This window comes from Panthera tigris, chromosome C1 (genome assembly GCF_018350195.1).
Source record: "Panthera tigris isolate Pti1 chromosome C1, P.tigris_Pti1_mat1.1, whole genome shotgun sequence".
Taxonomy (NCBI): Eukaryota; Metazoa; Chordata; class Mammalia; order Carnivora; family Felidae; genus Panthera; species Panthera tigris.
This window is the reverse complement of record NC_056667.1, coordinates 50791373-50805126: the sequence shown is the minus strand read 5'-3', so window position 1 is coordinate 50805126 and position 13754 is coordinate 50791373. Positions and strand designations below refer to the sequence as shown.

The 13754-nt window shown below is 34.7% G+C and overlaps 1 protein-coding gene across 8 annotated transcripts in view; it reads left to right on the top strand.

The window, feature by feature from the left end:
* Nucleotides 1–13754, top strand: part of DOCK7 (dedicator of cytokinesis 7) — a 224935-nt gene that overhangs the window by 187509 nt on the left and 23672 nt on the right. For 4 of the 8 annotated variants that reach the window (XM_042997432.1, XM_042997430.1, XM_042997428.1 and 1 more), the window contains 6 exons: nt 2329–2487; nt 3175–3275; nt 4571–4763; nt 6400–6543; nt 9400–9531; nt 11080–11094. In XM_042997432.1, the coding sequence (XP_042853366.1) occupies nt 2329–2487; nt 3175–3275; nt 4571–4763; nt 6400–6543; nt 9400–9531; nt 11080–11094 (744 nt within the window). The remainder of the gene's footprint in view (nt 1–2328; nt 2488–3174; nt 3276–4570; nt 4764–6399; nt 6544–9399; nt 9532–11079; nt 11095–13754) is intronic. The other 4 variants (XM_042997433.1, XM_042997431.1, XM_042997429.1 and 1 more) reach the window with 1 other exon arrangement.

The window sequence follows — 13754 nt, the reverse complement described above, 5'->3', positions numbered from 1 at the left end:
TTGTTAAAGTATTTTTTTTGATCATATATTCATGTGTTGTATTTTTTTGCAATTTTGAGTCAAATGTTTACATCATTTTTTTTTTTTTTTTAGTTATGTACGTATTTAAGGCCCAGGATTGTCCTTGGAGCACTTTTTATTGGTATCTCATTGATTCTGATATACAGTTTTCCATATTCTTGTTTTGTAGGTATTTTGTAATTTCAGTTTGTACTTTAAAAAAAATTTTTTTCCTCTTTATTTTTGAGAGAGAGAGAGAGAGAACGAGCACACAAGTGGGGGAGGAATAGAGAGAGAGGGAGACACAGAATCTGAAGCAGGCTCCAGGCTCTGAGCTGTCAGCACAGAGCCCCACGCAGGGCTCAAACCCACAAACCGCGAGTTCATGACCTGAGCTGAAGTCAGATGCTTAACTGACTGAGCCACCCAGGCCCCAGTTTGTACTTTTAACTGGAAGAGTTGACAGTCCTTTTTGTTACAAAGTTTGGGTATTAATTATCAGTTTTATTGCAGTGTGATTATACAACGTAGATACTGTGTCTCATTTTTTGTACTGTGGACATGAAATAAATGTTAAGCATTTAAAAAGAAAGGTGTTCTTTATTTCAGAGTACTGAGTTAAATATACCATATTAGTTATATTATTCTATTTTTCTATACCCTTTTTTGGTTTTGGTCCACTTGGACTGAAGGAGATGATTTATAGCCTACACATAGTTTATTTCTCTTATCTCTATTATCTATTTAGTAAACTGATACTCATAACTGTTACATCTTTTGTCACTTTTTTTTTTTTTTTTTTTGCTTTAATCCTCTCTTATTGGGCTAAATATTGTCTTTTAGTTGTTTACTCAAGATAGTTCTTGGGAATAGTATTTCTCACATTCTTGATTGTTTAGTGTTTTCTATATTTAAAGGACAACAAAGATGGTTATGAAATTTTTTGCCTAAGACTGAATTTAAAAAAAGGGTGGTGGTGGGAAAGATCAGTAAAATGTACCAGATAAAGAACACTTAATAGAAAAAAAGAAAAAAAAAAGATACTTGAATATCATCATCTTCTGGCTTTACATATTGTTGTAGAGATATCTGAAGATGACCTGATACTTTCTTCCCTTTTAAATAACTTTTCCCCTCCCAGCTGCTCTAGGGATTCTTTCTTTAGATTTAAAATTAAATACCTTTTTTAGAATGGGTCTTGGTATTGACCAATGTTTGTTAATTTTCTCAGCCACATGATGTCTGCTTTCAATTTATTTCAGAATGTTTTCTTGAATGTAAAATAGAATGTTTTCTTCCAGGGTTAGGGTTTTTCCCAAACAGACATACATATGTTGGATTTGTTTTGCTTTACTTTTTGTCTATCATTTTTCTTTTCTTTTTTAACACTTCTAAAATTTCCAATTATTGTGGTTCCTTTTCTCAGAATTTCTCTGTCCCGTAATCCCTTATGTGCTCTCCATGACATCCTTTCTTTCTTTTACCAATTATAAGTTTAAATGTCTTTTATCTTTTTTTTTTTTCAAGTATTGTGAGCTCACATGTAACCTCCTATTTTATGTCCTCTATTTCTGGTTTTTGTTTTTGCCTTGAGTTTCTTATTTATTCTGCCTTTTATTTATTTCTGCTTTCCTTCCAAAAGTTCATATGTTTTTTATTTGAGAGAGAGAGAGTAAATGAGCACACATGCATGCGAGCAGGCAAGAGGGGCAGGTGGAGAAAGAATCTTAAGGCATGGAGCTGATACCTTGACCCTGGGATCATGTCCTGAGCCAAAACCAAGAGAGACTTGGATGCTCAACCAACTTAGCCAAGCATGCAACCCCATACTTTTTTTTTTTTTTAAGTTTATTTATTTATTTTGAGAGAGAGAGAGAGAGAGAGAGAGCACGCACATGAGGGGAGGAGGGGTCAGAGAGAGGGAGGGGGGAATAGAGAGACTCCCAAGCAGGCTCTGCACTGGTAGAGATGCGGAGCTCGAACACGAACCATGAGATCATGACCTGAGCCAGAGTCAAGAGTCAGACACTTAACCGACTGAGCCACCCAGGAGCCCCTAATTCAATTCTAAGACATGGCTTTGTTTTTTTACTCTGTTTGTAGCATATTATTCTTAGCAAAACTCTGTTTTATGTCTTGTTTTAAGGTTTTAAAATAGGATTTTAATATGTATATTTTATTACTTTCTAAAAATTTTTTATAACTATTTGGAATGGTTTTTTTTTTTTTTTTTTTTTACTTTTTCATTTAGCAAGTAAAAAAAGTATAAACTTTTTTCTTTTAAGCTTTTCTGTATTAAATGCTGACCTGACAATTTCTCTGTTACAGAACTTTGCTAGGGTTAAAATGCAGGTAACCATGTCACTGTCTTCCTTGGTGGGCACATCTCAAAATTTTAATGAGGAATTCTTAAGACGTTCTCTAAAGACTATATTGACATATGCTGAAGAAGATCTGGAATTGAGGGAAACAACATTTCCTGATCAGGTCAGAAACACTGCTTTCTAGATAATTAACTGAAATAGAATTATAAATAGACAGTTTCTAAATTGTTAAATCAAATTTTGTTTTTTAAAACCTGTATTTTTCTTTCAAGCCACGTATCCTAGGCTATAAATAGTGCTGAATCTTTTTGTTTCAATAAGCCATGCTTCCTTCTTGGAAAGGTTGATATCTTTGGTATGTAAGTCTGTGAATTCATAACAAATACAACAAATAGACACTGTATAAATAAATAGGAAACTTTATGATGAAATATTATTCCTACTTATTAATGAAACAGTAATTTCCCTTAAAAAGTAAGGTTTTTACAAACTACGTTTTGGTAGAATCAGAAACATACGAGAGAATATCCTTTTGTGTTTTCCTCTTGAATCCTGTATATCCCTACATTTTATTTCTAGTTCTAGTTCTACTTGTTTCCAGATGAGAAAACTGAAAGAAAAAAAAAAAAAACCCAAAAAACGAAACCCAGCCAGCTCAGGAATTAGTATAAAGTTTACTACCCTTTACTCACCATACCCCAGCATGCCCGCATTCTTTAGAACTACATCAGTATCATATTATTTGTTTTTGCAATCTTCAGATATTTATCTAAAATATCTTCCAAACTAATGTGGTGACTGTGAATAAATGATAATTAAAGAATGTTTTTTATAAAATTCTCTGCTTCAGGTTCAAGATTTGGTTTTCAATCTCCATATGATTCTTTCTGATACTGTTAAAATGAAGGAACACCAGGAAGATCCTGAAATGTTGATTGATCTGATGTACAGGTATCATTTGTTTGATTCATTTATACCTCGTATAATGGATTTAAATTGGTAAAAGTTAAAAATAGAAATACCCTACAATCCAGCAATTGCACTAATAGGTATTTACCCAAAGGATACAAAAATACTAATTTGAAGGGGTACGTGCACCCCGATGTTTATAGCAGCATTATCAACAATAGCCAAATTGTGGAAATAGCCCAAATGTCCATTGACTGATGAATGAATAAAGATGTGGCATATATACACAATGGGATATTACTCAGCCATAAAAAGAACCACAAAAAGACTCTTAACTGTAGAGAATAAACTGATAGTTACTGGAGGAAGGATGGGCAGGGGGATGGGTTAAATGGGTGATGGGCATTAAGAGGGGTACTGGTTGTGATGAGCACTGGGTGTTGTATGTAAGTGATGAATCAGTAAATTCTTTACCTGAAACTAATATTACACTGTATGGTAACTAACTGGGATTTAAATAAAAAATAAATTGGTAAAACATACAGAAAACATTGGATAAAAAAATAAACATACCAGAATTACTTAAGCCATTTTCTAATGGTAGATCAGATCCCCTGTGTCACTTCTCTGGGAACTATGCATAATTGTTTAGTATATTTATTGATTATCAAAAATGAGAATTTTTAAAAATAATTGATACATATTTAGCACCTTGGGATCACGTGCCCTAGATTTCATGCAGACACCCAAGACCCATATTTTAAATGAAAAAATCAGCCCTTTGGGAAGAAAATACAGTGTATTAATGTTCTAACATTAATTTTCCTGATTTTAAATATGGTTGTGCCTATAACATGATACTTGCAGGAGCACATTTTGAGAAATTTGTAATCCTATTTATATCTTGAAAGATGCAAGTAAAACTTTGCCATACGGCCCTCTCTTTTTACAGTTTTGGAGTCTTTTAAGACAAATAAAACAAACATTTTACTTAAAATAAATATGATGCAATGATACTATCTTACAGATCTTTTTTTCTTGACGATGAAATTTCTTTATATTCCCCTAACGAACACGTAAATTCCCATAGCTTTCCCTTACTGATACCATGTCATTTTTTAGTCCCCCTACAAAAAAAACATCTATTAACCATTGCATGGGCCCACAGTTACTTCTTTAAACATACTTAAAGACACTTTCATACCATTTGAAAACTTGTCTTAATAGGTTGTGTTCAATAGCGGAAACCTCTCTAGGTAAACACTAAACAAGCAGTCTAAGTTCTCTTCCAGCTTGGGAAACAAATGCTAACTGAAAAGAATTTGTGTTCTAATTAGAATTGCCAAGGGCTACCAGACCTCTCCAGATCTGCGATTGACCTGGTTGCAGAACATGGCTGGCAAACACTCAGAACGCAGCAATCATGCTGAAGCTGCCCAGTGCCTTGTCCACTCTGCAGCCCTTGTTGCTGAGTATTTGAGCATGCTGGAGGACCGCAAATACCTTCCTGTGGGATGTGTAACATTTCAGGTAGGAATCTGCCAGGTTTACATTAAATCGAGGTATGTCCTTCATACTTTTAACTTTTCTCACTGCTGTTAAGATTCACTCAGCTTGTAAGGACAGCATAAAGACTGAAGGGGATGTTTCACAAGATAAATTAACAGTTCTCTGTCACTGTCATGAATACATTTTTAAAGAGTACTCCGTGTTAGTTTTCTTTCCTCATTTTTTTTTTTTTACCTCTAAATATCAGTGCTAAGTAGATTTATTCTCTTTGCCTATACTGCTAGGGGCTTCATAGCATCTATGAAATATACCCAAAATGCTGAGAGTCAGAATACAGTAGAAACTCTCAATTGGCTTTTACTTAAGACATCAGATAACCCAACATTCTCCAATACCTGTATAAAATGTGCAGATACCATGGCTCAGAGATGATAGTTTGCTCCCTACTAGGGTTACATACCTCTGACCTACTAGTTGAAATCTTTGCTTACCAGAAGTCAGTTATGCTTTCTTTGCTTTTTTCAAAACCCGTTAATGCCAGATCTGGGAAATTACAAAATTTAATTACATGTTATGTCCTCTGGTGAAATCTGAATGAAGAAAGAAAGTCAGTCATTGTTTCTCTGAAAACTAAGTTAAATGTTTTGCAAAGACTTGATAAAAGTGAGTCTCCACAACAGTTGCTATTGAATTAATTTTGGACCAACTACAAAAGATTGGGGAGAAATCTCCTAGAAATCTAGGATAATTTGATAACCTTTTAAGTTTCAAGTTTTTACTCTGAAGAAACCAGAACTGGAAATCTATTTTTTTTTTTTTAGAGAGAGAGGGAGAGTATGAGCTGGGGAGAGGGGCAGAGGGAAAGAGAGGGGGAGAGAAAGAGAGAATCTTAAACAGGTTCTACACTCAGCTGGCGCCCGGAGAGCAGGGCTTGATCCCACAACCTTGAGATCAGGACTTGAACCAAAATCAAGAGTCATATGCTCAACGGACCAAGACACTCAGGCACCCCCAGAACTGGAAATATTAAATGAAGATTGCGTTATTGCTGTCTAGTCAAGAGAGATTACATGAAAATCTGATCTGGAGACCCATACACAAAGAAAAAGCCTGAGATCAACTTCAAAAAATGTCAGATGAGTCTATCTGCTGTAAATGTTTAGGTTAAAATATTTAAGGTAGTATGTATTATTTCTTTTTTGGAAATACTAGCTGATCCCAATCTCATTGGGTAAGAGTTTTACCTGAGTTTTTTCATTAACTCAATGTTTGTTAAGCAAGCCAAAACACCATTTCATACTTGAATTTTCCTCTTGGGGAGTTTTGACAAGATCATTGAAGTTAAAAATAAAGCCTGTTTAAGTCTCTCGAGATGTCCTGTATCATATTGCTATTTTCCTTAGCCCATGATTTTTCATATTTTTCATTGTCATGGTTTTTATTAATGGAAAAGTTACCTGACAATAATGGTACCATTTGATTGTCATCTCCAAAATAGAGAAAGATTCTGGAAATTTGTCTTTTATCTTTGCATTGACTACCCACCCCCTTTTTAAACCAAAGCTGCTATTTATATTTCATTTTCAGTTCCTTCTTCACACACCTCTTTCATGCTAAGAAATTCCATATCTAAAGCCATTTCAACTTTTTCCCCCAGAATATTTCCTCTAATGTTTTAGAAGAATCTGCAGTCTCAGATGACGTGGTATCTCCAGATGAAGAAGGTATCTGCTCTGGAAAGTACTTTACTGAGACAGGACTCGTGGGATTACTGGAACAAGCAGCTGCTTCTTTCTCTATGGTAGATGACTCCTGTTCATTCTCTTTCCCCAGATACATACCTCTGGATTATTAATGACATGTGTATTCTCTCTGCCTGTGACCCTGCTCTTCCTTTATGCTAGTTTTCTCCAAGTACCTTAAGAACTGAGAACAGATCTTATCTATAGATTCATCATTGCTTACTCCTTTTTATCTTAATTGTCATATTCTCCAGTATTTTTTGTTTGCTTATTTATGAACCATCACTTAATCTACAACAGATTTTTTTGGAGTTTATAAATCTTTTAGCACCAGACATTTTCTAAAACCTTAAAATTAAAAAACAGAACAAAACAGAAAACCTCTGGATGATTTAAGTTCCTGTTCAAGTAGACTAACACGGCTGTAGCTATAGAGCTGGTCTGTTGAATGAAAGGAAGAATCTTCTTTTTAGTATGTCAGATGTTGCCCTGGTGCTCAGGAAAATTATAGCCACTCATCTCATGGGTTGCATAGGGACCCCTATTAGGTAGATGTTAGAGTCCTGGAGCTTACTTATCAGGAACTTTATGAACTATCTCCTAGTTCCCTTGCCTGACCTAATGTCCCATGCTATGTAACCCCAGTCCTTGTCCCTCCCTATCTTTATGTGAAGAATTGAAGCAGTTTTGTTAATCAAATCGTTTTTTAACGTTTATTTATTATTGAGAGACAGAGAGCATGAGCATGGAGGCGCAGAGAGAGGGGGAAACACAGAATCTGAAGGAGGCTCCAGGCTCTGAGCTGTTAGCACAGAGCCTGATGTGGGGCTAGACTCACAAACCACAGATTGTGACCTGAGCTGAAGTCAGACGCTTAACCGACTGAGCCACCCAGGCACCCCTTAGATGGGATGATTATTAAAGAAGGGAAAGATAGTTAGCCAAATCCCTGCTTACTTTCTTTCATTAAAAAAAAATTTTTTTTAACATTTATTTGAGAGAAGAGAGAGGGGGTAGTGCAAACAGGGGAAAGAGCAGAGAGAGGGAGAAAGAGAGAGAATCCCAAGCAGGCCCTGCACTGTCAGCGCAGAGCCCAATGTGGGGCTTGACCTCACGAACTGTGAGATCATGACCTGAGCCCAAATCAAGAGTCAGATGCTTAACTGACTGAGCCACCCAGGCGCCCCAGGACTTTTCTGACATTTCTGCTGAGTATTTAGTGTCCCAGCACCACGGATAAGGAGTCTTGAAGTTCATGTTGGGGGAAGAGGGAAACTTAACGTAATATGCAATGCTGCCCTTCTTCACCATTGTACTGCTATTGGAAATTGGTTATTCTCCTGGCCTTAACCCTACCTTGCAATGTATTGGTTAAAGGCATCGATTTAGAAGGCATACAACCAGACTTCAAATCCTGCCTCTGCTACCTTAGTAGTTAAATCACTTCAGGCACAAATTACTCAACCTATCAATGATTCATTTTTCTCATCTATTTAAATGCATCTAAGAATAGTACCTATCACGTAGGAGTGTTGTTAGGATTAAATGAGTTAATATATGTAAACTGCTTATCACAATGTCTGGCTCCAAATAAGTATTACTGTTTGCCATTATCATCCTATTCATCATTATTGATGTTTAGAATGAGTTTACATAAATATAATTATTCAGAGACTCTAAGAATGTTAGGTGATTGACCATTTTAAAATTTCCTGTCTGAAAAATAAAATAAAATTTCCTGTGTGAGGCCCTCAACTGTTCTGATTGCTCCCCTGGATCCCTGCTCCTTGAGTTTCATTTTACATGATCTGAACTAGCAGGGAAAAAATGTTTTTTTGCTATTAATGGAATATTTTAATAAATACACACTCTGTGTTTGTGTGTATGTGTGCAATTTTAATAATTCACAGTAGTGCAGTGGCCTGTATTACAGAAGTTCTTTTGTAATAGCATATAATTATGAAATTCACTGTTTTTCAGTGAATCCGTTTAATCTTAATTATAATAATTACTGGGACATTTTAGTTACACTGTATTTATTTCACTATTATAGTTATATGATTGCATAAATTCCTGTGAACTTTTACTGGAAAATATCAGAACCGTATGTTTATTTCCTTGGGAAAATATGTTTGCTGATTTGTGTGGTAATACGAATTCAGCGGCTCTTGGAAAACATCTCTTTCTTCCTTCACTACAGCCACCAATTCATTATTAAGGACAAGAAAACAGAATAGCAGTACAAACACATTTTGTCCATCACTTTGATTATAGGCAGAGCAACCCTTGGCCAGCCACTGGCTAACTGCCCCCTAGTGGAATAAAATCTGGTAGCTTAGAACCTTCTTACATTTTGTGAAAGATAACTGATATTTTCCCATCGGATATTTCCAGTAAGAGTTCCTGTGCCAATTTAATATTTTAGAAATGTAAATAATTTTAGTTTGCCAGGAGGCCACAAGTTATCTGATATCTGTGACCAGTGTAATAATTAATAATCAGATTTCTTTTATTCCACTGCTCAGAATTCTGCAATAGTTTATATGCCTGTGTAAGTACCGACACATACACACTAGTGAAGTAATTACTGGGTAGATAGCAAAATATTCAATTTAACTTAAACAGAAATTTAAACTTAACATATGTTAAATACACACACACACACACACACACACACACACACACACACACACCATCCATCCATCCATCCATCCATCCATCCATCTGGAGGAATCAATACGTTGTGCAAAATTCTTTTATTAAGAGTTAATAAAATTAAACATTAGTGTTAATTTTTATGTCCTATTGGGAAAGTGTCATTGGTATTGCCTTAGTAGAAATATTGTGAATTCATAAATTGTAATTATTTACTTTCATATCAATGTAACAGAAAACATATAACATTATTTTTATAGGCTGGCATGTATGAAGCAGTAAACGAGGTTTACAAAGTACTTATTCCTATTCATGAAGCTAATCGGGATGCAAAGAAACTATCCACAATTCATGGTAAACTTCAAGAAGCATTCAGCAAAATTGTTCATCAGGTAATGACTGCAATTTCTAGCTTCAGTGTAAATGGAGAAAACTGTCTAAAAGCATTAGTGTTGCTTTGTACTGATGTCAAACTAGATCCAATGAAATGACCATTTTAATCAGATTATAAATGAACAATGTCAAAATGATGGTTCATGGCCAGAGCAGACTCATTAACAAAAAATGAATTTACTTAGGGTAGATAATGATCATCCTAAATTTTCTACACAGTTTTTTTCTTCACTTTTAAAAACTAATTAGTAGTTAGCAAATTTTTTTTTAAATCATGAGTTCTTTTTGTTTCACAGTATGGGTTAAAATTATAAATCTGATTTTTACATGGATTTCTTTTGCTGCCAAAAATTTTTATACGTAAGGTAGTTTTTTATTAAATGATATTAAAGTCTAATAAACTAATATTGTTAATGTTTTCAACTCAACAGTAACTGTTTTTCCTAGATGTTCCATTCAGTCATCCTTTAATATATTTCTAACATGAAAATAGTATTTAGTGAAAATAATGAATAAAACGGTTATCTTTTGTTTATTCGATTATAATAGTATGATTTTAGTACTTGTTTATAGTTCATGGAATCCACATATTATCACCAAAATTAAAATTAGCATAAGCTTGGTTTAAAAAATGAAGTCAACTATTAGCAATTGATTAACAAAAAATGAAACTAAAATCTGGGCTCTGTTAAAATACTCTGAAATATCTTATTGAGCCTCCTCCTTCCCCATTTTTCCATTCCCTTCTCTGGGCTACCTGTGCTGTTATCTGCTACTACCATCATCTAAGAAGGAAGTGGAGTATTGATTATCTACTTTTGTATTCATTACTAGTCCTGCTGTACCCTCTGTCAGCTTGACTTCTTTCTTGCCATGAACTAAGCTATTCTAGATGAATTGATAGAATCTGAAAAACGTTAATCGTCTTAAAACAGGGCTGCTACACTGTTAAGCCACTATTTTATTATCACTACTAAAACATTGAAGTTGCAGGAGATTTATTAGGATTCATAATGGTAACAGGTGGGTCTTTTTATAGTCAGTTGTACATATACTGTCAAAGGAGCCTCATCCCAGCTTCTAGAGCTGTAAAGTGCAAATTACACGGCAGGTCTGGAACACCTGGAGCTGGTAGTTTGCAAGAAATTTTCATACATTAGTATCATAAGCATCTGAGCAAAATTGTGATTTCTGTTCCAGTTTACCCTGGGTAGTTCAGCAAAGCGCAACTCCGTAGTTAGAGATCTAATTCAGACACATTCATGAAACAAGCAGCTGTCTCTTTTTCACCAAAATGTGTACTTTCCCTTATTAGAGTTTTTAAAAGATGAAATTTTAACTACTAGGTTTTGAACAAGCAGTTTATAAAATTATCACAGATCTCAAGTGAAAGAATATGGTGTTTAAAATATCCTGCTGTCTTCTATTCGCGGAGAAGAATTTACGATATATGGTACCTTACACTGCTGAAGTTCCTTTTGGCCTTTTTTTGTTCTTTTGAAACAGTTTTTTTTATGACTTGCCCTTTTTTACTTTTTATTATACAGAGTACTGGCTGGGAGGTAGGTAATGTTTTAGTTAGTTAAAGACACTAATAGATTGATTTGATCAGATTTCTTATGCCAATGCTTTGCCCACATGTGCTAGCTGTGGGCATTCTGTTGCTATCTGCTATCAACTGAATTCATTAACCAAAGAAATTTTGTTAAAATACTGTTAAGTTATTTTAAGCAATTTATTAAGAGGTTGCAGGCAGTGCATGGAAATTCCTATGTTACACTAATGAGATTCTTTGGTAAATGAGCCACTTTGTCATCACTTTAGTTTGTTTTTATCCTTTGAAGCATTTTCTTTCATCAACATTTACACACAGATTTCTTTTTTTAACCATACTGTTTCACCTCATTTTACAGAGGTCGATTTATGTGTTATTGCTCAGAGGTGTAACTAAAAAATACCATATTTCATCTGATCAAAGACGCCATCAATTGTAAGACATACCATTATTTTATATGCCTTTAAGAAAGAAGAAAAAAAACATATTAAAGCACAACAGCCATCAGTGGAAAGATGAATGCTAACTACAGAGATATTAAAATGTGGGCCCCAAAAAACGTGCGTCTTAGAATTGATGAAATAATGTGTTGATTTGATCTGGAGTCACTTCACCTTGAGTAGAAGCAATACTGAAGAAGGAAATTCACTTTGTCATTTAAATTTTGTTGGCAGAAGGGATAAAGAGACTGAGAGAACATGAAATTTACTTTGACCTCCTGTACTGACAGTTTGATAATTCGTGTTTAATGAAGACTACATATGCTTCCTTTTATGTAGTAGGTAGGCTTTTGGAAAGTTCTATGTGAATCAGATTTTACCTGAAAAAAAGCCAGGAAGAATTGATTGCTGTTGTTTTAAATCTTTCTGGGAAGGAAAGAATTCTATAAACTGTGCCCTACTTTATGTTGACGAGGTAAAGCAAGGTATTAATCAGGTTTATTTTAAGCTAGGTATATTTGTACAGTTGTCTGCTTTGCCTCTCACTTTGAGGTCAGATTTATGTTGGTTCAACAGCGTAGGCTTTCTCTGGTTTTGTACTACAGTCCTTATTTGGGGACCCAAATAGAAAACCTTGGGAATAAACGTTGCTGCTATGTTTCTTTCATTTCTGAATTAGTCCCCACCTTTTGCTTTTCTTCAGATGAAGCCAGTCTTTTACATCTACCTTAATTCTCCAGATTAAATGCATATGATCTTATTAATATCTAATATATAATTCCTCATTTTTTGTGGCTCAGTGAAGAGATCTAGAAAGAGACTTGCCATGGTTAATCTGTGAGTGGTACAGTTCCTTAGGGATTTCCTAACATGAAATGAAATTAGCTGAAAAGTAGGCATGAGAAAAGACACATTGAAACCTCTGAGCAGTTTATCACTAGTCTGCTTGATGCTAAATCGACCCCTGAAAGGTATAATTTTCACTGGTTATGACATTAATACCATTCTATCATCATGTTGATTGCATGGTAAAAGTCACACAGACTTTTTTTTGTTTATATTCTTGTCACTGCCTTTCACTGGACTTTTAGCTTTGTAGCTTCTAAAATTGTTGCACGTTTGTTTTTTGCTTTTTCCCTTGTAAAACTTAAATGGATGCTTGCATTTTAAAAATGTGTTTGCTACCATTTGCTGCTTATTTGTTTTGAAATTTCCCTAATTAAAATGCTTTCTGTTTTCTCTTCTCTCTTGCCCCTGGTTGCTGACCCTACTCCCTACTTTTACTATTGTCTATTGTGGTAAGTTCCTATCTTGTGAATATTTTTCTTTTTGACTCTGGGAAAACTTCAGTGATTTCATTTTTTTCTGAAAGCTATGTTTCCTAGCTAATATCCTAGTATTCTCAAAGAAGTCTAACTGGTTTAATATCCAGTAAGGATGACTTATACATTGTAGAAAGGCTCTTTGAATTGGTAACTCACTACCTGACTTATAGCCCACTACCTGGGCTTATATATTAGTGTGTTTCATTTTTCATTATGCTGTTTGATTTGGTACAAATTATTTGAGTTGGCAAAGCTTTTGAGGGATGTGTGTGTGTGTGTGTGTGTGTGTGCGCGCGCGCGCGCATGCGTGTGTCTGTGTGTAAAAGATAACTCTAAAACTTGACACTTAGCAGTTTGGTAAAGTGTTTAATCATGCAAAATAACAAATCATGAACTCTTCATAAATCATGGTGGCTGTTATCTGCTCTGGCAGTTTCAGTACCTTAATGGCTATGTAGTATTCACTTTTTCCCAAGCCCATTTATTTTTCTTAAAATAATAGGAAATAAAATGTTTTTTAATCATTTCTTTCTTATGACTACATTTTAAAAATATTTTTAGAAAAAGAAATACTGAATTTCTATATGGAAATTCTTATACTGATTTCATATTTTGTGTGTGTGTTTCATTTCTAAAAGATGTATTTATCCATGTGCCACAGTGATCAATTTCAGAGGTAGATTAATGCAAGTTTGAATTTTTCAGAATAATCAATCCCCAAACATTGGCTATAGTCATATGACACTTTTCTCAATTTTTTTCTTTTTAATTTTTTAATGTTTATTTATTTTTGAGAGAGACACAGAGCATGAGTGGGGGAGGGGCAGAGAGAGAGGCAGACACAGAACCTGAAGCGGGCTTCAGGCTCTGAGCTGTCAAAACAGAGCCCAACGTGGGGCTCG